This window comes from Culicoides brevitarsis, chromosome 1, assembly GCF_036172545.1.
Source record: "Culicoides brevitarsis isolate CSIRO-B50_1 chromosome 1, AGI_CSIRO_Cbre_v1, whole genome shotgun sequence".
In the NCBI taxonomy this organism is placed as follows: Eukaryota; Metazoa; Arthropoda; class Insecta; order Diptera; family Ceratopogonidae; genus Culicoides; species Culicoides brevitarsis.
The window spans coordinates 16,721,526-16,741,208 of record NC_087085.1 but is presented as its reverse complement, the minus strand read 5'-3'; the positions used below and the strand labels follow the sequence as shown (position 1 = coordinate 16,741,208).

General features: G+C 31.9%; 5 protein-coding genes across 5 annotated transcripts; 2 read left to right on the top strand and 3 right to left on the bottom strand.

Annotated features, from left to right (window-relative positions):
* The first annotated feature begins 1,255 nt into the window (after nucleotides 1-1,255).
* Nucleotides 1,256-5,999, top strand: LOC134832186 (protein charlatan). The gene is made up of 2 exons (XM_063846134.1): nucleotides 1,256-2,866; nucleotides 4,874-5,999. The coding sequence occupies exons 1-2, from the start codon at nucleotides 1,281-1,283 to the stop codon at nucleotides 5,826-5,828; spliced, it is 2,541 nt and encodes an 846-aa protein (XP_063702204.1). The 5' UTR covers nucleotides 1,256-1,280; the 3' UTR covers nucleotides 5,829-5,999.
* A 1,620-nt stretch (nucleotides 6,000-7,619) lies between these two features.
* LOC134837360 (trypsin-3-like) lies at nucleotides 7,620-8,616 on the bottom strand. The gene is made up of 4 exons (XM_063852731.1): nucleotides 8,505-8,616; nucleotides 8,292-8,430; nucleotides 7,976-8,228; nucleotides 7,620-7,919 (listed from the first exon to the last, which is right to left on the bottom strand). The coding sequence occupies exons 1-4, from the start codon at nucleotides 8,614-8,616 to the stop codon at nucleotides 7,620-7,622; spliced, it is 804 nt and encodes a 267-aa protein (XP_063708801.1).
* A 1,957-nt stretch (nucleotides 8,617-10,573) lies between these two features.
* On the top strand, nucleotides 10,574-11,683 carry LOC134837359 (neuropeptide FF receptor 2). Its single transcript, XM_063852730.1, has one exon. The coding sequence runs from the start codon at nucleotides 10,574-10,576 to the stop codon at nucleotides 11,681-11,683; it is 1,110 nt and encodes a 369-aa protein (XP_063708800.1).
* Nucleotides 11,684-12,273: 590 nt separating this feature from the next.
* Nucleotides 12,274-13,337, bottom strand: LOC134832253 (alpha-tocopherol transfer protein-like). The gene is given in 2 exon segments (XM_063846238.1): nucleotides 12,274-13,021; nucleotides 13,023-13,337. Coding segments are annotated over 2 exon segments (939 nt in total). The 5' UTR covers nucleotides 13,296-13,337; the 3' UTR covers nucleotides 12,274-12,355.
* A 1,732-nt stretch (nucleotides 13,338-15,069) lies between these two features.
* On the bottom strand, nucleotides 15,070-19,518 carry LOC134832177 (probable lysine-specific demethylase 4B). The gene is made up of 5 exons (XM_063846121.1): nucleotides 19,349-19,518; nucleotides 18,563-18,734; nucleotides 17,841-18,022; nucleotides 16,255-17,774; nucleotides 15,070-15,848 (listed from the first exon to the last, which is right to left on the bottom strand). Exons 2-5 carry the CDS (start codon nucleotides 18,680-18,682, stop codon nucleotides 15,121-15,123), a joined length of 2,550 nt encoding a protein of 849 aa, XP_063702191.1. The 5' UTR covers nucleotides 18,683-18,734; nucleotides 19,349-19,518; the 3' UTR covers nucleotides 15,070-15,120.
* Between the last annotated feature and the right edge of the window lie 165 nt (nucleotides 19,519-19,683).

The window sequence follows — 19,683 nt, the reverse complement described above, 5'->3', positions numbered from 1 at the left end:
TAAAATTTTTTTAAAAAAATAATTAAATTTCAATTAAATTATAGAATTTTAAAGGACCTAAAGTGTAGTGAAGTGAAAAAATACCGCTAATAATTTTTTTCAATATAAATTACGACTTGAAATGAAAATTGAATGAAACTCGTAAAAATGTCTGCACAAGCAGCATTGAGTCGGTGGTGTCTCGTTTTATTACATTTTTTCACAATTTTTTTAAAAAAATATTTTTTTTTTATTTTTTTTAAAATTAAAATTAATTATTAAATTTTTAATTTAATTAATTTTTTCAGAAATTTAATTTTTAAAAATATTTTTGAGACACCACCGATGTGTTTGTCAAGCGAAATTATTATAACAAAGAAACTACCATCACCACCATGCAAGATAAGAGACTGGAATGTCGATTAGAAACCATGCGCAATGGAACGTCACATGCCTTTGCGTTGTTTGACTTTGGAAACGTACCTCAGCTGTGCAATATTTCCATTGAAACGCACAAAAACCGTAGAATATGGGCAAACTGTTGGACGTGCTTTGATTGAATATTTATATTTTTCGAATTTTTCGTTATTTTTTCAATTAATTACGTCAATAAATTTTAATGAAAATCCATAAATAACGCTAATTGGTGATTAATCATGGATTTTTTTATTAAAAAAATTCAAGTCTTGATCTGAGACAATGTCGATTCCGTTGTCGTCACATGGCTTTGGGGGTGGCAGTTGAATCTTAACCACCACCCACTCTCGTGTGTGTGCGTGTTTTGTATGTAAAATAGACAGACAGTGCAAAAAAAAAAGTGTTACTGCCGCCCTCAAAACATCGCAGAGGGGTTGCTCTTGACAATGAATGCCGGCATACGTGTACGGGGGGTGCTGCTGCATTCAAACCAGACACATTATTTTTTAGACGATTTTTTTTACAACTATTGGGGGGCGGCTGGCGGTTAGAGGTGCATGTTGGGTGATTTTTTGTGCTTTGTCGCGTGTGTGGTGCGGTAGGGTTACGTGTACGAACGACTTTTTTTTTCGTTCTCTTTTGTGTGTCAGCGTATTTTAGAAAGTGAAAGTGGAAAAATTTTGTATTTTCCGTCGAGTTTGTCGTACAAAGTGAGCGTTGAATGAATGAATAATAATTTTGTGTCTGGATTTTTTGTGTTGCGTGGCATTGTTGGGTCGTTTGCGAGAGGTGAAAGTGGTTTAGTTCCGTGTCATTCATTGCTTTTTTCTCTTTGCAGCGTATCACAAGGCGAAAAAAAATCATCAAATTGTGCAATTGACGCCATGGCAACGCTCCTGCCGACATCGCAGTCCACCACGAGTGTGGAGGCGTACGAGGACATGTTCAAGGAGATCACGCGGAAATTGTATGGCGAGGAGTCCGCACACGGATTATATCCGCATAACACACAAGTAGCGCAATTGGCACCCGGTACGCCACTCATACCGGAAGCTGATCAACAAAGATCGTTTACAACGCTTGTCTCGGATCGCAGTTTGGCGCAACTGGAATACGAAAATGCCATTGACAACACTTTCAAGACGGAGGATCATCTTTCGACGGCATTCGGGTTAGCTGCCTTGATGCAAAATGGCTTTCCGCCTCCAGGTGCCATCCTAAATCCCGTTAGTTTTGGCACGAATGGCAACAAACAAAACTCAAATACGGTCAATAACTTGCTTTTAGGCAGCAACGACAACGACAATAAGCTCAAAACGGCATTTGCGGGCATTGCAACGTCAAATACGGATGACAGATGGGCATCCACGGAAGATCTCCTTGCCTCATGGAACCCCAGTAAAATTTCCAACTACACAACAACGCAAAAAAGTAACATTTTTAAGTCGGTAAAGCCGAAACAGGAACCCCCATGTACCGTAACAGACACGTCTCTCATCCAAAATATCACCAACAGCCTCATGAACAGCTCGACAAATGCGGTGCAGCAAAATATCACAAAAAGTTTGGCGGCATCGCAAGTAAATGTCCCCAATTTGACGCCTACTGTCACAAAAAGGTACAGTTGCTCGTCATGTCCGTACTCCACAGATCGCAGGGATTTGTTTACGCGGCACGAAAACATCCACAAGGAAGAGAAGCCGTTTCATTGTTACGCTTGCCTGAAGCAATTTAATCGAGCGGACCACGTGAAGAAACATTTTTTGCGGATGCATCGCGATATGACGTACGACATTAATAAAACGCGAAAAACTCCGGCGAAAAATAATTTTTATAACAATCAAACGACGACACAAAATCAAAATAATCAAGTTAATCTCATGCAACAACAACTTTCGGAGCAGTTGATACAACAACAACAACAACAGCAGCAGCAGCAGCAACAAATCTCGATTCAAACATCAAACGCAACCACATTAAATATCCCCTCGTCATTCACTTCGGTCGCGCAAAATATCCAATTAAACGCAATCAATAACTTGCAGTCGACCATTGCTCAACAATCGCTCCAGCAAAATGTCGTCAACACACTTAATGGCCTAGCTGTCGTTCAGCAGCAACAGCATCAAAGTCAAAATCAAACGCAGCACACGCAACAACAGCAAAATTTGTTGCCCAATAACGTCGTCATCAAGCAAGAAAAGGTGGAAAAATCGCCGCCCAAGAAGAAAAACGAGAAACGGTTCATGTGTTGCTACTGTTCGTGGTCCGGCGCCGATAATTGGGGCTTAAAACGTCACTTGAACACGCATACGAAGCCGTTCGTGTGTCTCTTATGTGACTACAAAGCTGCAAGGTCGGAACGCTTAGCGACACACGTATTCAAAGTGCACAACAAAAAAGCCTGTAATAAATGCACATTTTTTGCTGACGATCAAAATCAACTTGTAGCACATCAATTAGAGGCGCAGTAAGTAAACTTTTAATTTTTTTCTCACAAAAAATCCGTAAATAACAAAATTTACTAACAAAATATTAATTTTCATGCTTTCCTCTCGTTTTGGAATGAATTTTGCAGTCCAAGCGATTCTCGAACTGCGAATCAGCGACAAAATTCCTCCAATAATCAAACAATAACGACCATTAATATTAACAACAATCCATCACAAAATATCACAACCACTGTAAATACTAACAATTCTAGCGTAAATGTGAATAACAGTAGTAATAACGGCGTCTTGAACGGAGGCAGTAACAACAACAATCACGCGAATTTGAATGCAACAACAAATGTCTTGAGGACTTTGCAAAATACGTTTGTGCCAAATGTGTCCGCCCTGAACTCGACGCAGAATAATGTGTCGACGGGAAATGTCTTTGGGTGCGTTGAAAGAGTGAATTTTAAGAAAAAAGTTAAAAATTTTAATGAGAACAAAATTTAAAATGTTGCTTTTTGTGATTAAAAAAAATTTTTTTTTGCTTGGAGTCAAGTAAATTTTACTCATTTTGATGAAAAAAAAATTACGGGAAATAATTTAAAAAAATTTCATAATTTTGACTAAATTTAATTATTATTTTTCTTTTCATTTTGTCGAAAAAAAAATCAGAAAAGAAAGTTTTTTATGTATTTTGACTGAAAAGTCATGAAAAAATTCAGTTCAAATTAAAAAAATTAATAAAACAAATTTGTTTTAATTTTGCATCTTTAATAAATTTTATATGAAAAAAAAAATAAAAAAAAAATAATTTAGGGAAATATCTCGTAAAAATCTTAATAAAAATATATTTAAAAAATGTGAAGAAAATGTAAAATAATTAATTTTAGCCAAAAAATTTCCATAAAATTTTTGAAATGAAATTTTTGCTTTGGAAATTTTTTAAAAAAAAAAAAAAAAAAAAAGTTTAATTTTTTTTTAGGGATATAAGGCTTTTAAAACCTTTATTCAAAGGGGTCATTTGAGGTTTTGTTTCGGTTTTTTGTATTAAATACATAGTTTTCAAAAAGTTGAAAACGTCAAATTAAATTAAAAAAAAAAACAAAAAAAAAAATAATTTTTAAATTAATTTTTTAAAAAAATTCTCAAATGTTTCACGTTTCTAAACAAAAATGATTTTTTTACAAAAAAAATTATTTTTTAAGTTTTTTTTTTTTAATTTTTAAGTTTCTTGAAAAAATTTTTTAATAAATAGTAAAAAAAAATCTAAAATATTATTTAACGCTCAAAAATTGATAAAATTTTGTCACTTGGTATGAAAATTAATTTTATTTTATTTTGGACTTTAATTTTCATTTGGAAAAAAATTATTAATTGCCAGACTTTTATTTTATTTTTTTTTTTTTGTATCTCGAAGAAATTTTAAACCATAATTTTTTTTTTATTTTAAAATTGAAAAAATATTTCTGGCAATTTTAAGTTAAACAAAAGAAATTTCTTTAAATATTGACATAAAAAAAAAAAATCTTTCCCTATTTTGCAGTTCGATAAATTCCTCCGTTCTAAGTAACTCGACTATTTATACTTCCAACTCGGTGAATAACACTACTAACATACTGAATAACTTGAATCAACATCTGAGTACTAACAACAACGGTAGTAATAATAATAATAGCTCGAATACGAATAGCAATGCTAACAACTGGCGCTTGAATGCCAATAACATAATATCCGTGACGCTAGCAACCACCGGGAATAATACGAATACAACAACAACAAATTCGACAAGTGTTTCGACGACACACGCGACACGCCAAAAACACGGCGCAGAAAGACTGTTTGCTTATTTTGAGGCAGACGGAAGTGATCCAGAGGACTATAATCGGTACTTTGAATTTTTCTCTCTGAGTGTTGTTGTTTGATTTTTTTTTTATTAATTTTTCGTTGATTTTACTTTTGGTTGTGATTTTTTTTTTTCATTTTTTTATTTTTTTAAAGAAATTTTTAATAAAAATATTATTTTTTTTTTTTTTTCTTTGCAGTCAATTGGCGATGCAGGCTCTGAACCATAACAAGGCTTCCGTCGCTCAGGATTTTCATAAGGCGGGAGGCCAATTTGGTAATTTTTACGCAAAATTACATCAGCAGCAATTACAACAACAACACCACGAAGATCAATCCGAAAACGATGATGATGAAGGAATTGATAAAATTAGTTATTACAACAACAACAACAATAATCTAAAACAACTTTCTAACAACAATGATAAGGAGAAGGCGACGTCATGCTCGCCTCCCGCACTACCACTAAGCAATAATCAGTCAAAAAGACGTCGCACAACATCTCTCACCAATAACGACAAAGAAAACTTTTCCAATCCACTCAAATCGAGCGTTTTTGACAAATTGTACCAGAAATCCATCGCCAACTTTATGCAACAACTCGTACCGTCAGACGACTCCGGTAGCAGCGATCCCGAATCCAACACGCGTCTCATGGAATTCCTCGAAAATAATCCGGATCTGACAATTTCTCGTGTCAAAAGCAACAAACCAGCAGCTGTCGACCCACTGACGAGTCCTCGTCACAACCGCAAACAATCGCAACCCCGTAAAATCGATAAAGTCGAAAAATCGGATTTCAGCAAGGAAGCGTTGCAAGACAAATATCTCAATCAACTCGTGTCCGATACGGGACTCAAGTGTCGCGAATGTGCCAAAGACAAAAATTGCACACTCGACTTGACGTATCGCACAAAGGGAGCTTTGCTGTTCCATCGATTGTGGCGTCACACGGAACGAAAAGTACGTTGCAAGTACTGCCGAAAACGCTTCGACCGAAAATATCGCTTGAAATTGCACTGGATGAAGACGCACAAAAACGAGGATAAGAAACGCAAAAGAGGAAGACCAAAGAAGAGCGGAACAGGCAACAAAAAAGCAACCAAGGGTGGAAAAACTGGAAAGAAAAGACGCAGACGTCGTCGTTTCTTTTAATTTGTAATTTTACAAAAAAAAAATAGCATAACTGTCAAACAGGAACACGCACAGTTTTGCAAATAAATAAAAAATGTCTTTTGTAAGAAAAAAAAATAAATTTTAGAATCATATCAATAAACACATAAGGACCATTTGTTATCCTTCTAATTTTTAGTTTGTACAGTTTCATCAAGATCTCATGTCAAAATAAAAACATTTTTTGTTCATTTTGCATTTAAAGTTAATCATAAGTCTGTGTATAAGCAACAAAGTCCTAAGCAAAAAAAAAAAAGTAGCAAACTACTAAAAAATGATTTTCAACTAGAATTTAATTTTTGACTAAAAAAAAATATAATTTAAATGTGTAAAAAAATTATCAGGAAGAAAAGAATTGTGCAAATATTCCCTAGCAATTTAAGAATTTATTTACATATAAACCTAAATTTAAATAAATGTGGTACAATAAATGTAAGAAGATAAAAAAAAGAACAACAAAAATACAAATTTGGATGAATGTTGTATGAGAACAAAAAAAACTATAATATTAATTATTATTATCGAAAAATATTTAAAAAATGATCAAATAAAAGCCAGTATACATTATTTGTGTAAAAAAAAATGTTTTAATTCTACAAAAGCGTTTTGAGAGGTAAAGTATCTCCATTAAAAGGTAAATTATTTTTTTTTTTCATTTTCAATAAAATTTGATTTAAAAAAAAACAATATTTGAGAGTCCAAATATTAAGAAGAAAAGATATTCTATTAAGAAGATTAATGATTCAAATAAATATTTTTTAAGTAATTTATTTTTTTTATTCTCAGTGCTTTTGAAATTTTTACAGTTAAAGTTTTTTTATAAAAAAAAATAAAAAATTTTTTTGAACAAATCAAATTTTTTACAGAATTTTTGATTTTCTATCTTCAATTTTAATATATTGTTTTTAAAAAAAAAAAAAATTTTTAAATTTTTGAATTTTTTAACTTTTTAGCGTTGAATATTTAATTTAAAATTTTAAAATTTGTCTGAAAATAAAAAAAATAAAAAAATCTAAAACATTAAAAAAAAAAAAATTTATATAAAATTTCAAAAAATTTTTTTTAATTTTTAATTAAATTTTAAGTTTTAAAAATTTATAAAAAAAAATTTCTTAAAAAACGTCAAAAAATTTTTTTTAATGAAAATATAAATTTAAAAAAATTTTCCAAATCCCAATTTTTTTACATCAACCTTCGTATATTTCTCATTTGATTGTTATGATTTTCTATTTTAAATCAGTTTTATTAAAAAAGTTTTAAATTAAATAAAATTAAATTAGGTACCTACAATAAAAATTTGGTAAAAATAATTATTTTTTTAAATTTTATTTAATTTTTATTTTTAATAAACTGCAGAGTTCTAACATTATTTTTTTTTTGTTTTTTTAAAAGTATTTTCACAAAAATAAAAAAAATAAAAAAAAAAACAAAAATAAATAAAAACTTTTTTTTAAATTTTAAAAAATTATTGAATTTCCATTTTCAAAAAAAATTCTTCAATCCGAATTTAACGTCTTTACGTCCGCGACTTTAACAAATTTGCGACTAAACCCAATTTTTATGATAAGAAATATCAAACTGGCTGATAAGAAGATGAAGTGGACTGAACTACATTGAATGGGCAGTTCATTACCAAGGTAGCAAAATATCAAACAGCTTGTATAATACTGATAATTCTTTATTTACTTTAATTATTAATTAATATAATGGTTGTTATCTATTGATCACTCGATTGATGAATGAAATTAGATTATAATTTAAATAAATATTTTTTTAAGCAATAACTGAATCGATCCACGTTCTGAATACGGAGACTTTGGAATAAACTCCTGGATATCCGCGAGTCGCACATTGATATCCCCAAGAAACGATTCCAGTCAAGACTTTTCCATTGAGAACATTTTGCACGAAAGGACCGCCTGAATCGCCTTGGCAGCTGTCAACACCTCCATCTCTGATATTGCCAGCACAGAACATGTTATTAGTCAAATCGGGATAAACTGTCTTGCAAACTCCCCATTTAACGATTGGAACTTTTACTGTTTGTAATGTTGATGCCACTAATCCGTTGTACTGTAAAAATTGCGATTAAAAAGAATTTTTAGGAAAAAATGAAAAAAAAAACTTACACTTGTTAATCCCCATCCACTGATAATTCCTGTCATGTTTTGATTGACTTCCTCTCCGAATGGCGGCAAAGCAATGGTAGAAACAAAATTATTAAGTCTCAAGGGATAACGCACTTTTAAGACTGCAACATCAAAATCATTGCTTTTTGGATCATAATTGGGATGAACTTTGACAAAGTTGATCATACGAAATTGTCCGGCACGATTTGTGTGGTTAGAACCAGCACGAAGAGCGAAATTTTGATTAGTTTTTCTAAAAAATGTTAAAAAAAAATTAATTTTGTATTAAAATTATTAAAAAATACGAAAAATTTACCCTTCAAAACAATGCGCAGCTGAGAGAATGTACGAAGGTGTGATAATTGAACCACCGCAGAAGTGTTTAAAAGAACCACGAAGAAATTGTTGAATTGAAGCTTGGTACGAAAACTCAGCAATATTAGCGTTGTAGCCTCCTAATGGTCAAAAATAGCATAAAAATAATTAATTTTAATTTAAATTTAATTTTTTTTTTAATTTTTTTACTTACCAACAATTTTATCGAAATCGGTGTCCGTCGAATCCTCAACATTGTTATCTATGACATCTTGGCAGAAAATGGCAGGAGCCACAAAAAATACCAAAATTAAAAAACTTTTCATTTTTCACAAATTATTTTAATTTTTTTTCTGTTATTCTTTATGAGAACAAACGATGACTGAATGATTTTCTCAGAAAAAGTCTCACTTTTTATACAAAAAAAAATCATGAAAACCTTATCTTTCATCTTGAGACTGTTTGAAAATCATAAATTTTAGTCCCTCAAAGTTATGTTCAAGGCAATTTTCACAAAAACATCTCAAGTTCACACTTTTGGTGCATTTTAATCAGAGAAATCTTATCTAAACCCTAAATTTGAAGGGAAAGTTGCACAATAACAAGTCATATTACGATAAAAACACAAAAACAAGAAAGATAAATTTGTTGATTCAACTTTTTTTTTACAATTTTTTTATGATAAAAAAACAGCCGGATATGTTTACACAAGTTAACAAATAATAACGGAAGTGCAAAATAAATAAAAATTAAAATGAATGTTAACAATGGGTTAATTGGATCTGTCTGAGTAAACACGTGAGGTTATTGATATTACCGAGAAAATTAATGGGAGAGCATTTTTGTGAAAAATTTAATGAGTCATGATTTTTTTTTCGTATTTATTCAATGAAAAATCTTAAAGAAAAGCAAATTAATTAAGCAATTATATTTTATTTAATTTAAAATAAATTTTTATTTTATTTTAATATTTAAAAAAAATAAAATTTATTAAAATATTTTCAATTTAATATTTATAATTTTTTTAATTATTTAATTAATTATTGTAATAAAATTATTTTATTTAAAATTTTTATATTTTGTTTAAAGAATTATTAAAAATTAATTTTCCTAACAATTCTGACACATTTTAAAGTTAATTTTTGTTGATATTTTAGATAAAAATATAAAGTAAAAAATTTTCGTAGAATTAAAAGATTTTTTTTTGCAAATCAATTTTTACCAATTTAAGGCCTAAAAACGTATGAGAATACATTCCAGGACAAAAAATTATTGGAGTAAAAAATTTTCAGTTCAATATTATTAAAATTTCTTCAAATTAAAAAATTTTCTCTGCACCTATATCGACCATAAAAATTATTTTTGACCTAAAAATAGCAAAAACTTTTTATCAACTCTATTAAATTCATCATTTTTTATTAAAGGAAATTGCAATCATTTCCTCCTTTTTATTAAAAAAAATCCATCTGACACAAATAAAGTGACTTTAAATTTAAAAAAAGTTTTATTTTGTCTTTTAGTCTGTTCAAAATAGTTCAATCAAAAAACGTAAAAAATGTTAAAATATTTAATTTTATTTTTAATTCTATTTTCCAGACAAATCTTCGCCAAAAGACTAATTGTAATGGATTCCGTCACTTCAAAAGCAACAACAAACATTTTAAAATGCGATTTTTCTCTCGTTGATGGAGCATTAAGTGCTGTTTTGAATGTTTACGAGGATATTTACAACGTTTCGGTAAAATTTAATTTTTTTTTCAAAAATTTTTTGATAAATTTTTTTTTTCAGACCACAGCTCAATTAATGGTTTTAAAAGACAACAAAACCTCTGGTCCAGTAATTTTCAACCGCACTGTCGACTGTTGCCAACTTTTTTCAAAGAAAAACCGCAGTGACTGGTTCTACAAAATGTTCCTGGAAGCTTATCAAAAATATTCTGACGTCCCAATGCGGTGTCCAATCAAAAAGAAAACTTATCACATGAACAAATTCAGGTTTGACGAAGAGGTTTTCCCACAATGGATTTACGTGCCGCAAACAAGAACGAAATTTATATCGGAATTTTTCACAAATGTGAATAAGAAGAGGATTTATTTTCTGCGCACAGAAACGTATTTGAGTATTGTGAACAAATAATAATTATTTTTCACCACATTTTTCCCTCTTATCTTATCTTCTAATGGAAATTCACTTAAATTAGATTAACTTTTTCACCGTGTGAGCTAATAAAATGGGAAGTTAAGTCAATATTCAGTCAGTTATTGCTTGGATTTCCACGAAAAATGCAAAATTTCTGCGAAAATCTGCTTTTAGACACTCTCGAGAGACCCAATTGTGACTTTAACTCGAGTCATTGGGACTTTCCGAACGTTATTTGGATCCGAAACTCAGCTTCCGAGATATCTGTGAAAGTTTTAACGCTATTTCCGGTCGTAATTTTCGGAATAATCGCAAATTCCGCCTTACTTTTCATCATTTTTCATCATCGATCGATGCGGACGTCGCCAACAAATATTTTAATTGCGAATATGGCAACTGCTGATCTGCTGACACTCGTGATTTGTCCTCTGATGTTCATCCTGAACGACACGTATCAAAATTATCAGCTTGGAACTGTTGGATGTCGCACGGAAGGATTTTTGCAAGGAGCTTTTTTGATCACGAGTGTCTTGAATTTGTGCGGCATCAGTTACGATCGATTGTCAGCAATTGTAGTCCCGTTAGTGGCAAACACTCGAATGACGGTGAAATCAACGAAAATTTTCGTCGTAATTAGTTGGATAACTGGTTCGGGACTCGCACTACCATTAATTGTCTATCGGAATTTCGTCGTGCGCCAATGGAAAAATTTTACGGAGAAATTTTGTGCGGAAAATGTGGCGGTTTTGAGCATTTATTGGCATATCATTATCGCGACGCTCGTTTGGATACCTCTGATTGTCATGATAACGTCTTATGTGGCGATTTTTCTTAAATTAAGTCATTACGAGAAGCAGTTGCTGAAACGAGAGAATCCAATTTCCGTTTTGCACAAGAAGAAAATAACCAAAGTGCTTTTTATACTTTTAGTGACATTTGTATTTTTGCGAGTTCCGTTCACGCTTTTGATTTTTTGGCGTCAATTCAAGTTGCAACATGCGACAATTAATCAAGCCAATGGGTATTTTCAGTTTTTGTGGTACATTTCGCATTATCTGATGTTTGTAAATGCTGCCGTTAATCCCGTCATTTATGGACTCATGAATGGAAATTTCAAAAGAGCTTTTGCGCAAACGAGCTTTTGTGCCGGATGGAAGAAGACAAAATTGGAAGATAAGCGATTCATATCGACGGAAGAACGGAAGGAAGTAACTTTGGAACCACGTGACGCTTGTGTGGGAAGTAAATTGTGAATTTTTTTGGGAAATATTTAGTTTGAATTTATTTATTTTAATTTTTTTGTCGCATCAGGATTTTTTTAAAGAGAAATTTTAATTATTGGCCTTACTAAATTTAATTTAAAAATCAAAAAAATAAATTAATTTAAAAATAAAGAAATTTTATGTAAATTTGAGCTTAAAATTTTAAAAAATTATTCATAATTTGCCAAAAAGATTTTTTTTAATTTTGACTTCATTAGGTTGCGTTACTAATCCTTTTTTTTACAAATTTCAATAAATACTTAAAGAGTTTTTGAAACAAAAAATAATTTTAATTAAAATTAAAAATTTTAAATTAAAATATTTTTTCAATGAAATGAATTTTTGAAAATTTCAAAAAATTATTTCAATTCTTACTAATTATTTTTATTGATTATTTTATTAATTTTTTTTATAATATTTTATTAATAATTTTTTAAAATTAATTTTGAATTTAATTAATTATATAATAAAAAAAATATAATTAAATTATAAAATAATTAATTAAATTTAAAAATATTTAATTAAAAAATAATTATTCAAATTATTTTATATTATTAATTTATTATTTCCTGACTTTTTCGACAAAATTGGAAAGAAAAGAGCGCAAAATTGAAAAAATCAAATTTTAATTGCTTAAATTAAAAAAAAAATAATTTATTTAATTTAATCAAAAGCAAGTTGTCTAAAAGATCCTTCCAAACCAAAGAGAGTTTCAGCATTTTTCGGCTTTCCCGGTCGTTTTTTCTCATCCGTTCCATAACCTTCAGTCTCTTCTTCAATGAAATAATCCGTGTATTCATCAATTTTTCGTTCCCAATATTCAATTATACTCGCAATGGAACCCGCTTCCCCTCCATACTCCGTTGGAAAAAGTCTTCTCGGTATTTTTTCGAACAATTTTTCAACATTATCTCCATGAACTTGCGTTCTCTGCTTATTCTTCTCCGTCATAAATGTCTTGAAAATATTAAAAATCTGATAAAACCCCGGCGGAGTGTTAATAAAATGCGTTCCTTTATCCCTAATTGGTGAACTATCTTGTCCAATTACCGTCATTCGCTTTATAACTGCCGGAGTCATTTGCACGAACGCCGTCATTGTCACGTCAGCCAAATCGATGACGCCAATTTGTCCGGCAACCATGAGATTGTCATCCTCTCGCATCATTATCTCGAAAATCATGGTGCTGACTTTCCATGTTTCGAGCACGGCGAATTTTTCGGCGTCATAACATCCGGGACGAACGAGGAAAATTCTCGGGCTGTCAGGTGTTTCGGTGTTGGGAAGTGGCAAAACGACTCCCAACTTCATAATTTCACGCATTCGGGCAAGACGAGGGCTCGCGTTCGGCGAAAACTTCGGGAATTGCACGACGAATCGAGTAAAAAAGATCCAATTTTTCTTTGACGCGTTCGAGGCTGTATTTGCATCCACGTAGAAAAGCGAGCAGGAATTGGTCGTCGGTGCGGGCTTTGATGTGCGGTGATTTTGCTAACCATTGTCGAATGGCTTCGAGGTCTTTTGGGATGCGAGATGGATCTTCGTTGAGCTCTTCGACGGCTTTTTTGGCGAGACCTGGAGGTAAAGGACGAATATTTAACATTTTATTTTATTGTTGAATGAAAAATTGACTAAACACGTAAGCCACTCGATTGCGAATGACAATTGAATAAAATAATTATCATCGATAGATTAGATTGGCTTCGATTTTATTTTAGTGATAAAATTGATAGTATATTTTTAGCTTACTTACGATTTTGCGAGAAAAATATTTTTTTAAAAAAAGGTTAAAAAAAGAATTTTTTTTGCATTTTTTTTAAATATTTTAACGAAAACTGAAATTAATTTAATGTAAAAATCCATAAGGGTGTTCCAGGACCGCTTTCTGTTTCACGTTTCCTCCTTCATCATTTTTATCAAAAAACAACATGGGGGATATAGAAATTTAATATATATTTTGAAATACATTTTCATACTAAATGACTTAAGAAATCAAGTTTTTCTAGCTTTTTTTTAGCTGTTTTTCAACAAGTTTGACATTTTGCAACAGGTTATTTCGATTAAAAAATCAAGAATTTATTTTTTACAAAAAATAACGATCAAAAACTGTGTCGAAGCCCTTTTTTGTCAAATCTTGCTCTAAATGGATAAACATTTGTCAGAGGGCTCTAATTTATCATTTTTAATCATTTTATAACTCAAAACTGCCAAAAAATTTAAACTGAAAAAAAATTTTTCTTTGACATAGTTTTGTTTTGAAAACTAAATCAAGAGCAAAACCAAATCAAAAACTGTGTCAAAGCCATTTTTGACAAATCTTGCTCCAAATGGATAAAAATTTGTCAGAGGGCTCTAATTTATCATTTTTAATCATTTTATATCTCCAAACTGCCAAAAAATTGAAACTGAAAAAATTGTTTCCTTTGACATAGTTTTGTTTTGAAAACTAAATCAAAAACTGTGTCAAAAACTGTGTCAAAGCAATTTTTGACAAATCTTGCTCCAAATGGATAAAAATTTGTCAGAGGGCTCAAATTTATCATTTTTAATCATTTTCTAACTTAAAACTGCCAAAAAATTGAAACTGAAAAAAAAATTTCCTTTGACATAGTTTTGTTTTAAAAACTAAATCAAGAGCAAAAAAACTGTGTCAAAAACTGTGTCAAAGCCATTTTTGTCAAATCTTGCTCCAAATGGATAAAAATTTGTCAGAGGCCTCTAATTTATCATTTTTAATCATTTTTCAACTCAAAACTGCCAAAAAATTGAAACTGAAAAAAAATTTTTTCTTTGACATAGTTTTGTTTTGAAAACTAAATCAAGAGCAAAACCAAATCAAAAACTGTGTCAAAGCCATTTTTGACAAATCTTGCTCCAAATGGATAAAAATTTGTCAGAGGGCTCTAATTTATCATTTTTAATCATTTTATAACTCAAAACTGCCAAAAAATTGAAACTGAAAAAAATTGTTTCCTTTGACATAGTTTTGTTTTGAAAACTAAATCAAAAACTGTGTCAAAAACTGTGTCAAAGCAATTTTTGACAAATCTTGCTCCAAATGGATAAAAATTTGTCAGAGGGCTCTAATTTATCATTTTTAACCATTTTGTAACTCAAAACTGCCAAAAAATTGAAACTGAAAAAAAAATTTCCTTTCACATAGTTGACATCCAAGAAAATCCATGAATTCCATGAAAATTTCCAAAAAATTAGGAAGGAGAAAAAGAAACAATTTTTTAAATGTCTAAATCTAGCTAATAATTTATTCAATCTCACTTTTCTATAATTATGTGTCTCTTCTTTCATGAAAGAAGTATTTTAGTTTTAATTTTATTGAATAATTAACAAATTATCTTCATATTAGTTATTTCCATTAGAGTAAGATTTGTTTGGATTTTCAAAAATTCTATTTACAAAATTTCCTTCTTTTAAAACGTCGTTTGAACGATTGTGTCTGCCAAAGCGATCACTTTTCGATTCTTATCTGCAGCGTAATACGGCTGCAAAATTGTCGTCGCTTGATTCGCCTTTGCCGGCAATCGTTGAATACTCAAATTTGTCGCTACTTGTTGCGTTCGTACCGTCGCCAGTTGCTGACTTCGTTCTGTCGCTTGCGACGTTGCTGTCTTGACAGTTGCATTACTCACAATTATCGCATTTTGCGTAGCTTGCGGAATAATTTGCACCACAACGGGCTTTCGCATCAAATTCTGGTACGTGGACTTGGCGATATCGGGGTTCTGAGCGAGTTTCGAGACAATTTTGTAGGTGACGGTGTTCTTGGGGATCGGTTTTGGCTTTGATGCCTCCAGGAGCTGCTCTTGCGAGATTTTTGAGTCAATTGCTTTGGACACGATGTCTTCCAAGCCGGGCGTAATTTTGGGTGTTGCTAATTTTAATTGGGTAACGGGAGTTTTTTCCTCTTGTTTGACGAGATTTGATGGGGAAGGAGTGCACGCAACCGGGATTTTTGGGCCTGATGTGAAGAATTTTAGTTTTGGAGCGGGAACTGTTGACGGCGATTGACCGGATTTGCAAAATGCATCGAAAGCACCCATGAAACTCGTTGTAGAGGGTTTTTCTAATGGAGGCGGCTTTTTAATGACGATTGGGGCGGTGTATGAAAACGACGTTGGGGTTGATTTCAAACTATCACCTGAAAGTAAATTTAAAAAGAAGAAAGAAAATTAGAATTTTAGTTGAAAAAAATTAAAAATAAATAAAAACAGCCAATATCGAAAGGATTAAACAAAAAATCAACAAAAAAATCTAAAGCAAATTAAAGAAAATTGAATTTTGAGCCAAATTTTACTTGACAAAAGTACCTAACACCAATTTTTCTAGTGCAAACAGCTTTTCTGCGCATCTTCTGTGCAAATCTTGACCGAGATCTCGTGTTAATAGCTAAAAATGAGAGCAAATGGGTTGGACTTGTTTTAATTTTTTAAAATTTTTTTCATCAATTTTTTTTTAAATTTCCCCAAAAAAGCTTCTAAACCGAAAATTCTCTCTATTTAATGAACATAAAAACAATTTTTTAAAAATTAATGAAAACAACTTACTTGAAACGGTCTTCGGTGAGCTGACGGGAGTGCTGGGCGTTCGATTCGGGACAATTGACTTGATTGGCGCGACATACAAGGGCGTTACAGGTGTCGATAATACTGGCGGTGGTCGTCCTTTGGTAAATAATTCAGCATTGCTACGACCTTGGGGTCCATTGGGAGTCGTCGCTTGTTGCTTATAATTCATTTTTTGTTCGCGTTTTATGTTTGCTAATTCTTGTTTCACCAAAGACGGTCTCGTTCGTGTATCCAACGGATCTTTTTGGAAGGTTTTCTTTTGCGACGTCGCATGTCGTGCCATCGCACTGTGAACTTTCTTCATGGCAGGAGTCAATTCGCGCTTTTTCGGTCTCTTAGCTGCGGGAGTTTTTGTAGTTTTCTCTGCACCACTGTCAGATTTTCGTTTTCTTCCTGCTGGAGCACCGCGACGATTGCTGGATTTAGATTGCGTTGCAAACCAATCGTCATCGTATTCAGTGTCTTTCTTTTTGCGACGCTTCTTTTTATTGGATTCCTCGTCGGATGAGCTGAAGGGGTCGTAATCGCGTTGCAAATCAACTTCAGCCGTTTTATTGTCTTCTTCGTCAGAGTCTTCGGGAGCTGCCGTTAAAACATCGTTGCTAAAATGCGCTTTGACATCTTCCTCCAAATATTGGTTGTTTTGAATGTCTTCGACGTCGACATCGGGATTTCGCTCTTTAAATGACATTTTTCGGATAGTTGGCGGTGCGTTACAAAACTTTTTCATGCATTCCTGCGTGGCTTCGTAACGCGGAGGAGGTCTTACCATCCGAGTTGGGTCTTCGGGATGCGGAGCGACATCAGTTCCATCTAACCAGGCTTGATATTTTTCCGGTTGGAACCTTTTTACGAAGCAATCCATCGAAATTCGGACCATATCCTTGCTACATTGACACTGCAACGCTCGTTTTCCGTACTCAATCCATCGTTCAAGCGCGAAATTTGTCGATTCGGCACAATTAAAGCCATGGTTAAATCCGGCGTGATATCCATACGGGAAGGTAATCATGATTTCTCCGGCATTTTGTGTCACTCGATCATACGGGATGTCATTTTTCTCCAAAATTGTCGGATTAATCAAGGTCATTTTGTGACGCAAGTACGCTGGACACGTTTTGTAACTCGATGCGAAATTCTCGTTCGCTAATTTTTCCAATTTTGAGCCGTAAGCTGGAGGAACGGCATACCACGTTTTCGGCTCTCCGAAATGTAAGTAATTAATTGAATACAAATCCATGTCTTCCGTGTGCCAGGCGAAAGTTGTCTTCCACATGCCGAAATATAAATAAGCAGTATTCACGCCTTCAATGGAGATTCCGTAGTCTTCTCCGACACAATCGAGAATCGTTCCCAATCGGTTGATGTTCCAAACGTCGCAATCTTTGTCAGTGAGACTTCCACTAACGTCAGCGCCGTAAATCGGGGCGATGTAAGTAATATTTTTCCAATATTTACGAGCCAAATCGTCGACATCGGTGTGCTCAGGGGTCTTATAACTGAAAAAAAAATTTAGAAAAATAATTAAAATGAGATTTTATAAAATTTTAATAAGAAAAACTCACCGTTCACTATTTGCAAGTTCATAAAACTGCTGAGCGGTCAACGATTTCTTCTGAATATTGATCTGCTGATACAATCCTTGCTTGCCAGAGACAACTTGACAAATTGGCGAAGGAATTGTCACGTTAATATCTTTTAAATTGTATCCCTTTTTGCGTGGAACCCATTCTTTTGGAGGAATAATCTGAAAAAATAAATAAAAAAAAATAAATTAATTTTTTCCGAACCCTGATTTTTGATCCATTTAACAAAAAACCTCAGTTTAATTATTTTTTTTTAATAATTTCTACCTGCGACGAGATCCTTGAAACTCATAAAAATTTGTTTTACGTAAAAATGGAGTAAAGTAATAAAACTTAAAAAAAAAACATACGCACATTAAAAAAAATCTCTTATGAAAAAGACTATGACGCTACCACGTTCTATCATGTCATAAAAATCAATACACGCGATTTTGATTATTTAAAATGGTGAAATTCGTAAAAATCACAAAAATGATGAAAATTAAAAATTTAATTTAAATAAAAGTCCTAAAACGCGGAAAATAAGACCTCAAAAATGTGAATGACCTTAAACAAAAATGTAAACACGCCGCTAGAGGTCGCCACTCATACAACCACATGCACGTTTGTTAGTAAACAAATTTTTTAATCAATTTTCAAGGTTATTTTGGGAATCCCCAAATAATTTTTTGATAATTAAAATACAAAATTTCGTGACTCACCTTTGCCAAACCTGCCTTGTGAGCACCTTGCGTTTCTATGTACTGCATGTACTTTTTGAAATCTTTAAATTCGTCCCATGTCGGGCGAAAAGTCATGATCTTCGGAATTGGTTCCGTCATTTTTAGTTGTCGGATGTCCTTTTTACGTAAAATCAAATTTCAAGGAAACAATCTGAAAATACAAAATTTTAGAATATTTTAGAAATTTTTGGCGAAAAATCACTAAAATTTAAAAAAATTTTTTTTTGCACTCAGCGACATCTAACGTTAAATTTTTCAATGAAAAATTTATGAATGAAAATTTTTTTGATACTTTTTTTTTTTTGAAGAATTTCATTCATAATTTCGACTTTGGATGCATTATGACTTTCACATACAGACGCGTACACTGTCGTACAAGAGAAATGCATCAATTTTTCACAAAAAACGCCATTTTTACATAAGATTTTTTTTCAGTAGATGATTTTTTTTCGTAAAAATTACATTTATTGATTAAACAACCGCGTAATTAGATGATAAGCTGAGAAAAACACTCGCTAGCACTTTTAAATGTAATTAATTCTGAAAGTAGCTGCGTAAACAGCGAACAGAACGTATGGAATGGTCTACGTGACTTTTGCAAAAATTCAATTTTTTCGTATTTATTCAAGTGTTATCTAGTATTTGTTTATTTTTTTCGTTTTTTATACGAAATTCAGACATTTTCGAGACATTTTTTGTTGGATTTTGATAAAAATGTCGAAGAAAACAGCAAAAATAGTATTGCACTAGATTTTTTCGTCGTACCTTTTCACAATTTTTTCATTAATTTCATTGATATTTCGTTAAATAAATTATTTTACACTAAACTTAAGAGTCCACTTGACGGTTAGAACGTAAAACTGAGACTTAATTACAAGTTTTTCTATATTTTCAACGCGATTTTCTTTCGACAAAAACAGAATCGCGACTGAGGAAGGTTGAGAATCCGTAGTTGCTAATTCAATAATGAGAAATTCAAAAGTTTCATTGGGCCGCAAAGTGTGACTACATGATTTTTTCGTCTCTGGGACGCATTAGGGTTGCCATATTTCCCAATTTCGAGCAAGACAAATTGAGACGAATTAAATTGATAAACAGCT

What these genes read in the sequence shown, in the direction of transcription:
- LOC134832186 (XM_063846134.1), top strand. Translation starts at nt 1,281, where the DNA reads ATGGCAACGCTCCTGCCGACATCGCAGTCCACCACGAGTGTGGAGGCG. An exon ending in GCACATCAATTAGAGGCGCA is followed by an intron (nt 2,867 to 4,873) that starts GTAAGTAAACTT and finishes TTTTCTTTGCAG; the next exon opens with TCAATTGGCGATGCAGGCTC.
- LOC134837360 (XM_063852731.1), bottom strand. Translation starts at nt 8,616, where the DNA reads ATGAAAAGTTTTTTAATTTTGGTATTTTTTGTGGCTCCTGCCATTTTC. An exon ending in CGATTTCGATAAAATTGTTG is followed by an intron (nt 8,431 to 8,504) that starts GTAAGTAAAAAA and finishes TTTGACCATTAG; the next exon opens with GAGGCTACAACGCTAATATT. An exon ending in GTGGATGGGGATTAACAAGT is followed by an intron (nt 7,920 to 7,975) that starts GTAAGTTTTTTT and finishes CAATTTTTACAG; the next exon opens with TACAACGGATTAGTGGCATC.
- LOC134837359 (XM_063852730.1), top strand. Translation starts at nt 10,574, where the DNA reads ATGCAAAATTTCTGCGAAAATCTGCTTTTAGACACTCTCGAGAGACCC.
- LOC134832177 (XM_063846121.1), bottom strand. Translation starts at nt 18,682, where the DNA reads ATGACGGAACCAATTCCGAAGATCATGACTTTTCGCCCGACATGGGAC. An exon ending in GAACTTGCAAATAGTGAACG is followed by an intron (nt 17,775 to 17,840) that starts GTGAGTTTTTCT and finishes TTTTTTTTTCAG; the next exon opens with TTATAAGACCCCTGAGCACA. An exon ending in CTCACCGAAGACCGTTTCAA is followed by an intron (nt 15,849 to 16,254) that starts GTAAGTTGTTTT and finishes ATTTACTTTCAG; the next exon opens with GTGATAGTTTGAAATCAACC.